The 17,365-nt window shown below is 38.6% G+C and overlaps 1 protein-coding gene across 9 annotated transcripts in view; it reads right to left on the bottom strand.

Moving 5' to 3' along the window:
- Positions 1 to 222: 222 nt before the first annotated feature.
- Positions 223 to 17,365, bottom strand: part of scube2 (signal peptide, CUB domain, EGF-like 2) — a 159,321-nt gene continuing 142,178 nt past the window's right edge. For 8 of the 9 annotated variants that reach the window (XM_072592298.1, XM_072592301.1, XM_072592293.1 and 5 more), the window contains 5 exons: positions 14,341 to 14,502; positions 13,545 to 13,742; positions 10,268 to 10,420; positions 7,850 to 7,929; positions 223 to 3,033 (listed from right to left, as the gene is read on the bottom strand). In XM_072592298.1, coding sequence (XP_072448399.1) covers positions 2,881 to 3,033; positions 7,850 to 7,929; positions 10,268 to 10,420; positions 13,545 to 13,742; positions 14,341 to 14,502 — 746 coding nt within the window. In that variant the 3' untranslated portion in view covers positions 223 to 2,880. The remainder of the gene's footprint in view (positions 3,034 to 7,849; positions 7,930 to 10,267; positions 10,421 to 13,544; positions 13,743 to 14,340; positions 14,503 to 17,365) is intronic. The other variant, XM_072592294.1, reaches the window with a different exon arrangement.

The following is a 17,365-nucleotide window of genomic DNA, read 5'->3' as shown; positions in this document are numbered from 1 at the left end:
TTTTGTTTTTCACAGTTCACATAAACAATTTAAACTGCTCACCATTATCTTTTTGCTAAAATTCTAGAGGCACCATTGATGAAATAACTGTATAATGGAATGACTACTAAAGAGAGACTTGGCATTTTCAAACAAATCAAGATATATTACGTAGTAATGACTAATACAACAGTTTCAAGGTTAAAATTTGTATTTCCTTGAGTCAATATTAAACTTTGTAGGACAAACATTTGAAAACTTTATACATAATTTACATAATAGTTTAAAGCATAAGGTTCTGTTCCAAACTAGACCTGATTAAGTGACCAGTATAGAGCACCAACTTCAAAATATATCACTAGTAAGATGAAAACCATCTTGCACTGTTGTGTGTAGTGATTTTTCTTAAGTTAGTTGTAAAAATAGTTTCACCTACATTATTTGAGCGTTAATCTAGTATCATAACCCTTTGAAAGTCTTTAAACAGAGTTTTTGGCAGAAAATGTATTTCAGAGCTGCATTCAATCAACATTCCAAATTCAATTTCTTTCTTCAAGAATACACAATGAATTGCTAGTGATCTTATGTACTTCAGATTTCCATTGTTTTATCACTGATGACACTTTTTCGATATCTAATCCCTAAACTCTGGAACTTCACCTCTAAATCTCTCAATGTCCTTTCTTCCTTTAAGAGTTTCCTTAAAATGTATTTCTTTGAATAAAATTTTGGTCAGATGTCCTAATGTCTGTTTCATTGGATCAGTGCCAACTTTTCCCTTCTCTTGATAACATTCCTGTAATGTGCCTTGGGACTATTTAATTCATTAAAGACACAACATAAATTCAATGTTGTTGTTTGGAAGGGGGTTTTGGAATTAAATTGGTTCTTGACAAATAGTCATGTGCCACATGTACACAATTTCTTGTCCTTTTCTATTGTGAATAGTACACTCTCCAGAAATCCTAGGTTGGTTATACACTTCTCTTACCAAATGCTTTTGTTTATCTACTTCTTTCTTAAAGACAGTTGTTAAAAACTAAGCAAATGCAAAATTCTATGGACACTGGAAATTTGAAACAGATACAGAATGCTAGAGAAACTTAGCAGATCTGGCAGTGTCTGTGAAGAAGGAAAACAGAATTAGCATTTCAAGTCCAGTATGACTGTACTTCAGTTACACCACACTCACAACATTAACTCTGTTTTCTCTCTTCTCACTGCCAGACCTGCTGAGTTTCTCTAGCATTCGTTGTCTTTCCTTCTTAAAACCTATCTCATTAACCAGGTTTTTGATAACATGCCCTAACATTTCCTAGAACACTCCTGTCACAAAGTGCTTTGTGGCATCTCAATATGCTAAAACTGCCATACAAATGCAAGTTGCATTGTAAAAAAAAAATTAGAGTAAGAGTTGGCTCACAAATAGAGAGAATCATGTGTTCTGTTATTTCCTGATGTACAAAAACTTGAGGACCTAATGACTTTTTCTTACTTTCGTTAATATGAAAGGCTGGTTTTCATCTGCCTTATCAGGAACTCTTATTTTTCCAGGTGGTTATGTAAAAATTTAGACTGATATTCTGCCTTCATTGAAAAACAGAACCTTATGGCAACCTGTCTGGGGCAAATTCAATCTCCTGTAACTCTCATATATCCACAGTTTCATCATGAAAATATACACTAGATTGTGGATTCAGACTTAATGGCTCAACCTAGCTTAAATTTGCCAAAACTGTAAATTTTAGGAAGAGGTAATGGGAGAGAACTAATAAGAGCACATTTCAAGCTCTTATGTTCAAGACAACAGGTAAAATAATGCTATATTGGACACTAAATGCACAGGAACAATGCTAAGTGGGAAAGAACTCTCATTAGAAACATTGTGAAATATATAAACAATGGAAGTACAAGTGCAAACATATTCATAACCACATATAAGTATGACTACACTTGGATACCAGTGTGATGTCCAAGTGGCTTAATCGACACATTATGTTCAATAATGCAGAAATAATGTATTTGTAACTTACAAAAAGCTGAACAAAAGTAAAATATTGCAGATACTGAAAAACCAAAATAAAAATAAAAAGTACTTAGAATGCTCAACAGGTCAGGCAGCACCTGTGGAGAGAAACAAAATTTAATCTTTCAAGTCAATCTGAACCTTTCAAGTTCAGATGAAAGATCATCAATCTGAAATGTTAATGCTGATTTTCTCCACAAATGCTGAGTAGTCTGCAGAGTATTTCAAGTACTTTCTGTTTTTATTTTACATCATTTTACAAAGCTGTACAACATTAATTAAGATTAACTATAATCTCATTTTATTGTTTTCACAGCAGAGGTTAAAATTAACAATAGTTCACTAGAATAAGTAATTTAAATTTAACAAAGGACATGTGGCTGTAATAGTATGACTGATTTGCCAGATCAGACAATGCGCTTTGATGGCAGTGTATGCAATTTCTGTGCAGTTGATTGGCACGTAATACAAGCTTCCAATGTATATTTACAAGTTATTTCCATTAAATAAACTGTCTTAATGCAAGGAATGCTTAAAAGATATAACTATTGATCTTTGTAAAAGCTACTGGCACCATTGTTGAGTGGTCCCACAGGACCTTTTTTGTTAGCTCTGCAACAGGATTACATTAATATATTAAAATAAATTGAATATTGTATGTATTTCACAACTGAACACTTGGTTTCTATTCCACCATGAATAATTTAGTGTTCAACGCTTTGGGTATGTAACAGCATTTGATAACGCAAAACATCCAAACTTTATGTTCCTATGTAAAAACGTCCATACAAAACATTGGTGAACAGATTAAATGAAAAATTATAAGTCTTTATAATGAAACTGCAAAATGTTCAAAGGGTATCACAAACTTTCAACTATTTGTATGGCCGTAGAAATCTGGAAACTTTTGAACGTAATAGTCGAATGAATGACCTTGGAAACATTTCCCGAGATTCTTGTGCTGTGTATTTAAAATAATTTTGTGGATGTGCCAACACATCAAACAGAGCATTGATGAGCTTCTTGTCCTGAAAAAAAAATCAAAATCCATGTTTTGCAATCATGAAAAGAAATGGCCACTATGGCATGTCATATGTAACTCTGATGTAACAAAACTTGGGATTATACGCCAACTGTACAATATTTGTGCTTGTTTGTGTTTCTGTCAAAGAATTTATCAAACAAACATATTTCATAGAACTCCTGAACTATGAATGGAAAAGGTAATCATAATCTCCAGAAGGAATATGAGCCAGGCGCTGGCAGGTGGGACTAGATTGGGTTGGGATATCTGGTCGGCATGGACGGGTTGGACCGAAGGGTCTGTTTCCATGCTGTACATCTCTATGACTAAATCTTCACAGAATTGCTATGGTGTAGGATGCCACTCAGCCCACCATCTTTTCCCGATAACCTAGCAGACTGTTTCTGTTCAAATGATCATCAATGTCTTCTTGAATGCTTCGAATGAACCTGCCCCCATCACATTTCCAGGCAGTCCATTCTAGATTCTACTTACCAGAAAAATAATGGCGCGCTAACAAAACACACCACTATTAATATACAAATCAACCAATGAGTTCAGTGTGATAAAGAGATGCATTACAAGCTGTGAATCTTCTAAACTCTGTCATTTTATACTGCTCTGCCATTCTATCTGGCTGTCTAGGATCCTGATAACTTTGTACACCTCAATTAAATCTTCCTCTTCTGTTCCAAAGAAATCAGTCCCAACCTATTCATTCTTTCCTCATAGCTAAAATTCTTGATTCATGGCAACATTCCTGGAGATCTCCTGTGTATACTATCTAATGCAATTACATCCTTTCTGTAATGTAGTGATTAGTTTATTTGCACTGTACATCTAATTGTGTGAAATAATGTATTTACCAGTTGGATTAAGATTACACACCTGTTGACAATTAACCTGACAAATTTTATTTGGTAAATATTCACAAAGCACCTTGGGATACTTTACTACCTATAATATATGTTCTTGGTGTTATGAAAGTAAATTCAATGCTGAAATAAGCAGAGTAAATTAGGCATGCGCCACAAATTAAAGTATCAAAATATTTTACTAGGATCTGAACAAAAGCAAAGTAGAGGTCCCATACTTCTCCTAAACTCACATTAATTTCTAGGAACTTAGCTCCAAATCCTTGAGATTCTATTTTATGTACTGTTATTCACCACAGCAACTCATTGTAACATAGAGAACATGTTGTCCCAGGGAATATGTTATGATGGGAGTCAAACATCTTTCAATTTTCTAAGTAGCAAGCCCTCATATACTTGTGAAGGTTTAAATGTTAAAGGAAACTTTTTAAAAAATTAATAGAAAATCACATTGTTACATATAAACCATAGAGTTGTAGAGCCAGGAAACAGATCCTTCAGTCCAACTCGTTCATGCCAACCAAATCCTAAATTAATCTAGTCCCATTTTCCAGCACTTGGCCCATATTCATATACTCATCCAGATGCCTTTTAAATGATGTAATTGTCCCAGCCTCCACCACTTCCTCTGGCAGCACATGCCATACATGCACCACCCCCTGTGTGAAAATGGTGCCCCTTAGGTCCCTTTTAAATCATTCCCCTCTCACCTTAAATCTATACTGTTTAGTTTGGGACATCCCCACCCTAGGGAAAAGACCTTGTCTAGCCTAAACTGATCTAGTTCCATTTGCCACTATTTGCCCCATGTCCCTCTAAACCCTTCCTATTCGGGTAGTCATCTGAATGCCTTCTAAATGTTGTAATTGTAATTGTACCAGCATCCACCACTATCTCTGGCAGCTCAATAAATGCACCACACTCTGTGTGAACAAGTTGCCCCTTAAGTCCTTAAATCCTTCCCCTCTCACCTTAAACCCTTTAATTTTGGACTCCCCTATCCTAGAGAAAAGAACTTAGTTATTCATGCTATAAATATTTCAAAGTGTTTTATCAGCACTTAAGTACTTTTAATCTTTGTCACGCTTGTGAAATCGGAAATGTTGTAGCTAATTTTCACAAACAGTCACAAGCAGCAATGTGATCAGAGAATATGTTTTGTGATGGTGATTAAGGAATAAGTACTGGTGCAAAAATAATCTGCAAAAATACATTATGAACATAGGTTGACAGAAATATAAAAGTGAATTCAAAACACCTTCAAAGGCTATAAATAGTGAAAATGGTTAAAAAGACAAGTGGGGTGAGGCCAATTAGGGGCCATTTAGGGGATTCAAGTATAATCGGCTGAGGTGCTAAATGACAACTATGCAACTATCTTTATCAAGAAGGAAAAGTTGTAGTTTAAAAGAAAATCACTGAAACACAAGTTGGGCAAGAAGTCAATAAAGTGGAGGCACTACAAAAGCTGGCTATACTTAAGATTGATAAGTTGCTAGGACTGAAGCAGATACACTTGAGGATTCTCAGGAAGTAAGGACAGACATTTTTGAGGCAGTGACCATAATCTTCCAAATGTTCGTACCAAAGAGGGTAATATCAGAAGACTGGAGAAATCAAATGTTGCTCCCTTGCCGAAAAATAATATAATGGTAAACCCAGCAACTGCAAGCCAATCACTTATCTTGTTCTGAGGAAAGATCACTGGACCCAAAACGTTAACTCTGATTGATCTCCACAAATGCTACCAGACCGCCTCAGCTTTTTCAGCTATTTCTATTTTTGTTACTTTTATCTTGTTAATGGGGACACCTTAGAATAATAATCCAGAACAAAATTAACATTTATTTGGATAAATATATATTAATTAAGGAAAGCAAGCACAGATGTGTTAAGGGCAAGGAGTGAGTAACTAATTTGATTGAGTTTTTCAATGATGTGACAGAGAGGGTCAATGAAGATAATGAGGGATGAAGACTGTGCATGGATTTCTAAATAGTAGGCTTGTCAGCAAAGTTTAAATGCATGTAATTAAGGCAACCCATGGTATTATGTTTTTGAAGTTGGTTAAATGACTGGGAACAGTGAAAAATACTTTTTTCAGATTGAAGGAAGTATATGTTAAGATTTTCCCAAAGTCAGTGTTGGGACCACTGCGTTTTTAAAAATCCATATTAATAATGACCTAGATTTGAGTGTGCAGGCAAAATGTTTAAAAGGAATGGGAACGGATTTGCAATCTGAAGCTGCTGAACTCAATACTGAGCCCAGAAGATTGCAAAGATAAGATGTTGCTTCTCCAATTTTTGCTGTGATTTCGCTGAAGCATTCGGCATGCTGAGGATAGACAATCCACTCCCATTCCTTCCCTTTCTTTCAGCTTTACTGGTTACATTCTCTGCTGAAAATGTGTTGCTGGCAAAGCGCAGCAGGTCAGACCGCATCCAAGGAACAGGAGAATCGACGTTTCGGGCATAAGCCCTTCCTCAGGCCCGAAACGTCGATTCTCCTGTTACTTGGATGCTGCCTGACCTGCTGCGCTTTTCCAGCAACACGTTTTCAGCTCTGATCTCCAGCATCTGCAGTCCTCACTTTCTCCTGGTTACATTCTCTGTCAACATGTCCTCTCTCCCCTCCCCCAACTCCAATGGGACTGCCTGTTCTTTCCAGTCTGGCATTTAGACACACCATTGTTCTACCATCCGCGCATTCTGATCACAAAATCTAAACTATCAACATCCTTTCTCCCCCAGCACAATTCTGTTCCACAAATGCTGGCCCCTCCACACTTCACATCATCTCTGATGAAGAGTCATCTAGACTCAAAACGTTAGCTTGCCTTCTCTCCATGGATGCTGCCTGATCTGCTGTAATTGCCAACGTTTTTTGTCTTCAGCTATGTTAGGAGTTCTGAGGAAGGGACATTCAACCCAAAATGTTAACAGATTTCTTTCCACAGATGCTACTGAGCTTTTATAGCAAATTCTGTTTTTGTGTCTATGTTAGAAGTGCTGTTGTTAGCTATGCTGCTGGGAATCTCTTTGCAGATTTTATGTAGGGGTCTCAGTGAGGAGTTAAGGGCAGCTGGATGGCCTATGCTGTTAGAAGTAGTTCTTGGAATTCTTGTTCTAAGACAACTTAGTGTTGGAATCAGAGCTCAGAAGTAGTCTGAGAAAGTGGAAAGATCCCTAACTCTGTGTCAGGGGAATCCTGAGAGGTTCAGAAGAAACCTTTCTGCAATAATTATCCAATGAAACAGAAAGAGAGGGTTGAAAAGTTCACAAGTAGTATCTGCTTGATGTAACTGGACATGACTGGAGCTCAGGAAAAAAATTCAGGAGCAGGACTGGCTCAGTGAAGCTAACCATTGGTGAAGGGCTGGACCTGTACTTGTGAATGAGTTCTGGAGTACATTTTCGAGTCCAGGGCAGCATAGCCCCAGAGAAAAAGGTTTATCAACCAGAACGTGAGCAGTTGTTGACACAGTGCTTGACAGAGTGGCTCTTGAGAGGGAGTTTCCAAGGTCATGACAACAAAAATGGCAATTGTGACCTTTTGTAAAGTTTAACGAAATTTGATGCCCACTGTGTCCTTAATGTCTGGCAGGACTTTGAGAACTCTATGGGATCTGTCTTGATTGCATTTACTATTTACGGTTTGCTGTGGAGTGTTTGATCACAGTCCATTACCTATATTTACTACTTGTTAAATCATTGTATGACTGTTATAATGCCATCCAATAAAATATATTGTATTTATTCAAAACTGTGGAATCTTTTGGTTTATTAGTAAGTCCCCTGGATCTCATCAAATACAAATAAGCATTTACTATATTCTCCTTAAAGGATGCTGTTAAATGTCAATTATTTGCGTATCAATGTTGAAAAGTTATAACTGAGAAAATGTTAATTTCAAGTATATCTTCTAATACTTAGTCAATAATACCTTCAATATTTCTTGATGGTTTTCTGATGCATATAATCTACCATCTCGAACTATATCCTCAATCAATTCTTGGTAATCTTCTGTCAGAGAAGGAAAAAAAGGATTATTTTGATGTCTTCAGTAAATATAATTATTTAAAAAACTTTGAAATAGAGGTTAAGTGCCTGGACCACAGGACATTTTTTGTTTCTCTCTGCTTACATCTGTTGTAAGGTTTCTTGCATTGGGAAAGAATTTAACTTTTTCCCTAAACTAACTTAATTATTTTCTATTAGCACCTTGAATAATTTCTACTCCTGTTATATTAATATCTCCAACATCACTACACAACAATCATAAGCTAGAGAGAGAAGAAGGGAAAAATTCAGTTGTAATCCCCAGCATTAACAGCTGGTCCTAGAAGGGAGAAATGCAAACTGTCAGATAATGATGGATCAAAGTAAAAACAGAAAATGCAGGATTTTTTCAGCAGCTCCTGCAGTGTCTATGGAGAGAGAAACAGGGCTAATGTTTTAGGTTGATGACCTTTAATCAGAAGTGGGAAAGTTTAGAAATGTGATAAAATTTTAAAGCAATTGAAAGAGTGAAGGTGGGAAGAAGAACAAGCTCTGTGGTTTGTGAAAGGGCAGAAAGCAGAACAGATTAAATGAGAAAAGAATGCATGATGCAGGACCAAAGGAAATAGCTTTTGTTTCTGGTCCATTACTAAGAGGAGGTCTGAATGGAATAATCATGATTCAGCTGCAGCCTGAAAGAAAAGGAGAAGAGAGAGAGAAAGGATAGGGAAACTAAACTCAGCAAAAGAAAAGGAAACAAAACCAGGAAAGAGATCACAATCCAAACTGTACTCAACCTTGAGTCCGGAAAACTGTAAAGTATCCAGTCAAAAGGCAGTACTTTTCCTTTAGCTTTCATTGAGCCTGTGGACTGAATGGTGGTGCTTTGCTAAGTAGTGACCCAGTCTACATTTGCCTTCCCCATTGTGCAGGATACCATATAGTGAGCAATGAGTTCAAAATTGAAAGCACAACAAACAAAAATGCTACTTTACCTGGAAAAAGAATCTGGGGCCTTGAATGGTGGAAAGAGAGGACATTAAAAAAGGAAGATGGGGTGGCAAGGTGGCTCAGTGGTTAGCACTGTTTCCTCACAGTGCCAGGGACCCAGGTTTGATTCACGTCTCAGGCGATTATCTGTGTGGAGTTTGCATATTCTCCTCATGTCTGTGTGGATTTCCTCCAGATGCTCCAGTTTCCTCCCACATTCCAAAAGATGTGGGGGTCAGGTGAATTGGCCATGCTAAATTCCCACAGTGTTAGGTGCATTAATTAGGGGAAATGCAGGGAAATGAGTCTGTGTGGGTTATTCTTCGGAGGGTCGGTGTGGACTTGTCGGGTGGAAGAGCCTGTTTCCACACTGTAGGGAATCTAATCTAATGTTGCATCCCTGCACTTTCAAGAATAAAAGCTGTAGCAAGAGAATGGAAATGACTAAGAAATGGATGGGAGTATCAGGGATCATTTGGAATGCTTAAAGGTAAGTTTGCACTATGTATTTGGTGGTGGTATCACATTAGAGCAGCAAAAATGATCAAGGATGATTGACTGAAAATGGAGCTTGCTAGAGTGGAAAGTTATGACAAGTAGAACATTGCCATGGTTTTGACAATGTTAAGGAAGGGTACTTCTGAGAACAGAAGTACTTGAAGTAGAATGTTCAAGGGTCCCATTCGGCACGGTGGGGAGAAAACCTCTGTTAAAGAAAAAGACATATCAGAAGTGGTAATGTGAGATGGTGATGGCTTTGTGGTATTGTCACTGGACTATTAATCCAGAGACTCAGGTAATTTCTGGGAACAGGGTTTGAATCTTGCCACAGCAGATGATGATATCTGAATTCAATAAAAAGCTGAAATTAAGAGTCTAGTGATGACCATGAATCCATTGTTGATTGTCAGAACAAAAAAATCTGGTTCACAAAAATCCTTTAGAGAAGGAATCTGCCATCATTACTAGTCTGGTTTACATGTGACTTCAGACCCATAGTCTGGTTGACTAATTCTCCTCTGGGCAATAAACGCTGGCCTTGCTAGTGAAATCCCATGAATGAATTTTTAAAATTTATGATCAGAATAGATGCAGTAGAGACACAAAAACCAGGAGAACAGAATAAAGTCCTTAAAGGAAGGGGGCTGTGAGGATGTGCAGTCAAGACTGCTCTGGAAGTCAGTGGATAATAATTAATAGCCTATACCCAGAAATGGAGACAGAGAAGTCAAGAAAAAGGGAAGAGCTGATGATGAAATGTATAAATTGGAAACAAAAGTTGATGAAATTTTACAGTTCAGGCAAGAGAAAGGAATGGTATCAATACAGTTGAATATTTTAAAAACATTATAGAGGAGATATATATATTTACCATCATACGTAACATATGGAACCTGAAATCCTTTGTCACTATTCCCTTCATTGGACTTGAATTGAATCCATAATTTTCTTGATCGTGAGGTGAATGCTATGGGTCGTTCATAGGTTTGACAGGTTTCATAGGTTGTCACTGAATTAGACAATGCTGGTCAATTACACAACAAAAACAAACTTAGCCATTGTTATTAATAATTATTGAATGTAAATCAATTTATCCAAAGCTCAGATCAAATTCTATTATGAAGCTCTTTATACTGTTAATAATTCTAGAGTTATCATTCGTGGATTAATTGAAACAGTGATCAGTAAAGAAAGGGTAATTGAACATCCAGCATTGTTATTTGTTTAATTCAAAGTTCACAATTAACTGTAAGTTGCACAAACTAATATTTGTTCTTGTGGAAATCCTAATAAGTTGAAATTTCATTATGCTAGATTTACAACACATTGGTTAATGCATTCATGTGAAATTCTCACGAATTTTAATAACTATGTTGAAGCTTTATACATTTCACACAAAATAAACTCATTAATGAAATTATGTCAAGTAGATTATTCTTGATCAGATACCTAGCAACACAGTATGCAATTACTCAGTAACCAAGTGCACCTTATCATTCAATAATGACCAATAATGCATTTGTGTGGACATCATAATATTTTAAGGAGATGAAGTACACCTATTGCTAATATGCATATGGACTGCATAGGGAGGATAACAGGTATTGATTTCAAGTTAAAAATCTAACATTGAAATGAATAGGACCACTTGTACCTGCTCAACTGCACCATACTCTTCAGCCAGCATTTTTCAGACACCTCACTGCTGAAATAAATGCACTGCATGGCATAGTACTGAGCTATACAAAGCAGCAATTAGGAGAAAATGAGGACTGCAGGTGCTGGAGATCAGATTCAAAAAGTGTGGTGCTGAAAAAGCACAGCAGGTCAGGCAGCATCCAAGGAGCAGGAGAATCGATGTTTCAAGCTTAAGCCCTTCATCAAGAATGTGGGGGGGGGGGCCTTCATCAAGAATGGGGGGGGGGGGGGGGCTGAGAGATAAATGGGCAGGGGGGTGGTGATGCGGGGTGGGGGTGGGGGTGGGGGGGAGGTGGTGAAGGTAGTTGGGAAGGTAATAGGTAGATGCAGGTGTTGGGTGAAGGTGACAGGTTAGAGCGGAGGGTAGAGCAGATAGGTGGGAAGGAAGATGGATAGGTAGGGCAGTTAAAGAGAGTGGTGCCAAGTTGGAGGGTTGGGTCTAGGATGAAGTAGGGAGAGGGGAGATATGGAAATTGATGAAATCGACATTGATGCTGTGTGGTTTTAGAGTCCCAAGGTAGAAGATGGAGTGTTCTTCCTCCAGGTGTAGGGTGGCTAGGATTTGGTGGTGGAGGCGGCCTAGGACTTGCATGCCCTTGGTGGAGTGGGAAGGGGAGTTGAAGTGGTCGGCCACAGGGCGGTGGGGTTGTTTGGTGCGTGTGTCCCGGAGATGTTCTCTTAAACGTTCTGTGAGTTGGTGTCCTGTCTCCCCAATGTAGAAGAGGCCACACTTAGAGCAATGGAGACAGTAGATGAGGTGTTTGGATGTGTAGGAAAATCTCTGCTGGATGTGGAAGGATCCTTTGGTGCTGGCTGTGGAAAGATCCTCCACCTCCATTTCCAGCGACAGACATCTACTTCAAACCCACTGACTCCCAAAGCTACCTGGACTATACCTCTTCCCACCCCTTCTCCTGTAAAAACAATATTCCTTACTCTCAATTCCTCCATCTCTTCAATACCTGCTCCCAAGAGCAATTCCATTCCAGACCATCGCAGATGGTGGCCTCCAATTTTAAAGACAACAAATTCCCCTCCCATATTGTCAACAACACATCTCCTCCACTTCTTGCACCTCCACCCTTGAACCTCACCCCTCCAATTGCAACAAGGTCAGAACCCCCGGTCCTCACCTTCCAACCGACCAATCTACGGGTACAGCACATCATTCACTGCCATTTCCACCACCTACAGTCAGACCCCATCACCAGAAATATATTTCCCTCTAACCCTTATCAGACTTCTGCAGAAACATTCCTTTCACGACTCCCTCATTAGGTCTACACCCCCTGCTACCAACCCAACGTCCACTCCCGTCAACTTCCCTTGTGACTGCAGGAGGTGCAAAATGTGCACCCACACCTCCCCCCTCACCTCTATCCAAGGATGCAAAGGATGTTCCAACATCTGGCAGAGATTTTCCTGCACATCCAAACATCTCATCTACTATGTCTGATGCTCTTGAAGTGGTCTCTTCTATACTGGGGAGAGAAGACACCAACTCATGGAACATTTCAGAGAACATCTCTGGGACACATGAAACAAACAACTCACTGCTCTGTGGCCGATCACTTCAACTCACCCTCCCAGTCTGCCAAGGACATACAAGTTCTGGGCCTCCTCCACCATCAAATGCTAAGTCTCCGACGCCCACCCAAGACTGGAGGAAGAACACCTCATCTTCTGCCTTGGGACCCTCGAACCACACAAGATCAACATTGATTTCACCAGTTTCCTCATCTCCCCTCCTCCCACCTTGTCCCAGATCCAACCCTCCAACTCAGCATTGTGCCCTTGAATGGTCCTACCTGTCCAACTTCCTTCCCACCTATCCACCCCACTCTCCACTCCACTCTGACCTATCACCATTACCCCCCATCTGCGTCAACCTATCGCCTTCCCAGCTGCCTTTCCCTCCCACCCCACCCCCTCCCTCCTATTTACCCCTCAACCCCTTCCCCCCTACCCCACACATTCCTGATGAAGGGCTTAAGCCCGAATTGTTGACTCTCCTGCTCCTCAGATGCTGCCTGACCTGCTGTGCTTTTCCAGCACCACATTTTCAACACTACACAAAACTGAACGTTTGATCTCTGTTCTACGTTGAGTTATCTGATCTCAAATGGTAGCAGTTGGGAAATGAAAGAATTGGTCAGAGTTTTTCCACCTCTGATTAGTCAGTAATCTTTACTATGGGTCTATGCAAGTGTACAGTCTACACATTAATCAAACACTACATTCAGAGTCAAAGATAATAAAGTATTTTGAATATAACTGCTTGTGGAACTACCTTCCTATCAAGAATCTATCATGATCTTGAACTGAGGCGGCTAATAAGTTATGAGTTGAGATTCAAACGTAGACTTCTTTTTAAAAATGTGTACTAGTTGCTTATTTGTCCATTTGAGAAATATTATAAATTAATTAACTTTATTGCAGTTCTGACTTACAGCTTTTTCTCATGACTAAGTAGTCACCACACTCATCATCAATTGGTAGAAATATTTCTGGGACAACAATAAGAATGCGTCGTTTTGGAGGTGGACTTAAATTCCAGGTGCATTCAACATTTGCAGGGTAATCCCCCGGGTAATTTGGAGACTCGATATATCCAGTGTAGTCCCCAAGTTCTCCTCCACATTGTCTGTCTGATACATAATAACCACAGAATTTAAGTAAGAACTGCTGAGTGCTTTACCAATAAGCCATCAGAAGCTCAAATTCTAAAACACACATATTCAAATACATACTGATGATAAAACACCAAGCTGATATACAAACCATGAATATTATACCTGTTCCCCTATTGTCTTATCTGAACTGTTAAAAAGCTGACATTCTAAGGCAGCTAATTATTCAAACATTTTCAAGTGCTTATCTTCAATTATTTATTCACACATTTCTCTTGAGCAATGCCAAATGCGCAACCTGACTAAATAATGAATAGAATGACCACAGTTGTGATGCAATAGTAAATAATAAACATTGATTATTGGTAGTTGCTTAAATATTTACAACAACTCACCTCTAATGTGGTAAAACATCATATTGTCATTTAATAATCTATATATTTGAACTCCCAACTTGGACCTCTGCTATTTCTAGTTTTTCACCATTTTGTAGGTACTGTATTCTATTCTTTTTTAGATTCAATGTAACTGAGTCAATAAATATTCATCCACAAGTTACATCAAAACAGATTACTACAGATAATAGCTATGTATTCCATCAGATGTTAATACCTACTTTTACACTGAGTAATATTAGTTGATCCATCAAAATCTGTTGTAGTATTTCCTGGACACGCAACACAATGGTTCTGCCCAAACTCTGGTTGATACAACCCAATTGGACATCGTATGCATCTGTGTGTGTTTGTATCGTAAAAATGACCAGGTGAACACTGAACTGTAGAAATAGAATGGAGGATCGAAACGAAATCTTAAACAATTATCAAATGTAAGACTTTGACTCTATATTTAACTGAGGATTCCATAAAATTATTGCCATAACGTTGGCAGGAATCTGATAGAATCCATAAGAAAATCCATCCAAATAATTCCCTGTTATCCTTCTCCCCATGCTTAAAAGGCCAATGACACTAAGGAGACAGAATCTGGATTTTCTGCTTCCTTAGATCAGGAAAGAGGCCAAAACATAGATGAGGTTAGCAACTTACGAAATGTATTTCAGTGGGCTCCATTAAAGAGGTCCAAGCAAAGTGAATGGTGTGAACACATCAAAAAGTTAGATTCCCTTTAAAATTATGAGGTTAACCCTTTCACACAGAGCTTCTACAAAGAGCTGAGTTGGATTGCAGCAGGGCAAGAGCTTGGGTTGACGTAGGTTAACACTGGAGGGGATAAACAGAGGTGAAGACAGATAGGAGTAAGACATATTTATGTTGAGTGTGCAGTGCTGGAAAAGCATAGCAGGTCAGGCAGCATCCAAGGAGCAGGAGAATCGATATTTCAGACATAGACCCTTCATCAGGAATCAGATTTATGGTTGTGGAAATTTATGGCTATTGTGTGTGCTCCAGATTGTCCAATAACAAAACAAAAACTAGCTGTCCTTTAAAATGAAAGAAATATCGTCAAAAAGCAGAATATAGCTTTAGGCTCTGGGTAAAGTATCAAAGCACTAACATGCATGGCAAAGCATGGATGCTGTGAGCATGCAAGTAGAGAAGAGTAGGCTGAGATGCAGCCTGGTCCAACCTACGGTGTGGCTGTCTGTCCCTGTATGCAAAGTGTCCTTGTAGCAGCCTGTCATTATCAGTGGCCAGTGCACCCTGCAATGTAAGTCTGTGCTATCTAAGCATCCTGTGAGTGGATCAGGGAGGTGCCATGAGGATCGAAGGGTTGGCAATTATTGGATGCCAATGTTCGTGGACGAAGGGTGCATGCAGTTGGTGCCTATGGATCCTGCCTGACATGGTGGTGAGCCAAATTGAATTGTAGGACTTAGCCTGGCATTTGCTTTTGCCCAGGTATCTCTGATGTAATTGCTGAAAATGATCTAACCTGAGGGCTTGAGAAATGACAATTCTTTCAGTGTTCACTAACAAATCATTCAGGAATCAGTGCCAACATGATTTAAAATTCTGTCTTAAAATACATGATTTGGAGATACCGGTGTTGGACTGGTATGTACAAAGTTAAAAATCATACAACACCAGGTTATAGTCCAACAGGTTTAATTGGAAATCTTAAAATACAATTGCTAGTTATGCACTCTGGCTATCCTGTGACACAGAATTCCAGTTTTTGCACATACTTGGCATTTTTTTTGTGCTGCTTGAATCTTTGTCTAGCTTTCGGGTGGTTGCATGAAAACCAAAATAACTACAGATTATGTAAATCCTACTCTAAATTAGTCAGATGTTTTGGAACCGTCCCATTTCAGAGTTTAACTAGTGGCTAATCGTGATTATTAACAAAGGAATTAAAGTTCTTTGCAGAGTCTTAGGTGCTGGTACCAATCTTTTTCTGGTCTACTGTAGGATTGTGTCACAAATTAAGAATCAAAGTTTCGCTGCCCAGTCCAATCAGAATGACATTGGCATTGCTGTTGATTTTATACAAAAATACACCAATGTGACTCTTTTTGTACTTCTAATTGACACTGGAAGCAGTTGGGTACCTGTTGAATCACTGCAAGTCAATCCAGTGGACAGCTTGGCCTCCTTATAGTCTAAAGGCTTGGAAAGAAGTGAGGTTTTCTCCAATGTTGTGGATGGTTCCTGGCCTTCAGTAACAGTGAGCAGCTGTGATTACAGCTCTGAGTGTTTTTCTTTCAGTGTGTTCCAGCAGCCATGGCTTTTCAGATATTTTTAAAACAACCTGTTCAGAGAGATTATTATACACCTCTGGAGCAGGTGGGATTTGCACCTGGGTCTTCCAGGCCAGAGGTAGGGACATTACCATTACATAGTTATCTATTTTTCATTAGCTTAGTCGGGATATTACCACTGCATCTCCAGAACCCCATCTCAGATACATTTTTTTAAATCACTGCACCGTCAGTGGGCTTCAATGTTTTATATTGTGTTTATCCCCTCAAATGATCAATGGTTAATACTTTGCTTAAATATAGTGTTATGAAGGTGTAGAAGTGTACTATACCTTTAAGAGAGTTGAAAAGCTAGCAGAGCTAACTGACACAGCACAAAGTGTTCTGAACAAGGTACCAATGTAACATTTGGTCGAACAGCTACAGTAGCTGGGTTGCTATGAGACAAAAACAAATTTCAAATTTGGCCAGTTTAAATTATGCCCCAAGATACCAAACTCCAATCAGGGTTGAATTTAGTATTTTGATAATATTAAAGCCAATGAAATGATCCAATGTTTTGGGGTATAAATATCAGACATTTTGAACAGTTAGCTAGACCGGCAAAGAGAACTGCCAAAAGACCAACAGATGTAGGCTGCTAGAAAGAGCTCTCTGAGAAGTACTTGTCTGGAGGAGTTTGCACAGAGAGAAAATAAACATCAAAACGAATTTAGACAGAGAATCTACAGAGGAAAATCTACACGGTAAACTGGGCAAAGCTGATTGGTTTTGAAACGTGATTTTTTAAAAAATATTGTAATCGGGATTTTTTTTTAAATCGGACCAGTATTGTAGAAGGGGCATTAAAAGATAGGTTAAGAAAAAGGAGTTATAAATAGTTGCTTGTTAATATTCTCTGTTAGACTTAAAGAATAAAGTTCTTAAATTTTTACTTAAAATAGTGACTTCTGGGATAGTTCTTTGTCTCTCGAAT

This window comes from Chiloscyllium punctatum, chromosome 22, assembly GCF_047496795.1.
Source record: "Chiloscyllium punctatum isolate Juve2018m chromosome 22, sChiPun1.3, whole genome shotgun sequence".
Classification (NCBI taxonomy): domain Eukaryota; kingdom Metazoa; phylum Chordata; class Chondrichthyes; order Orectolobiformes; family Hemiscylliidae; genus Chiloscyllium; species Chiloscyllium punctatum.
This window is presented reverse-complemented; position numbering and strand designations above follow the sequence as displayed.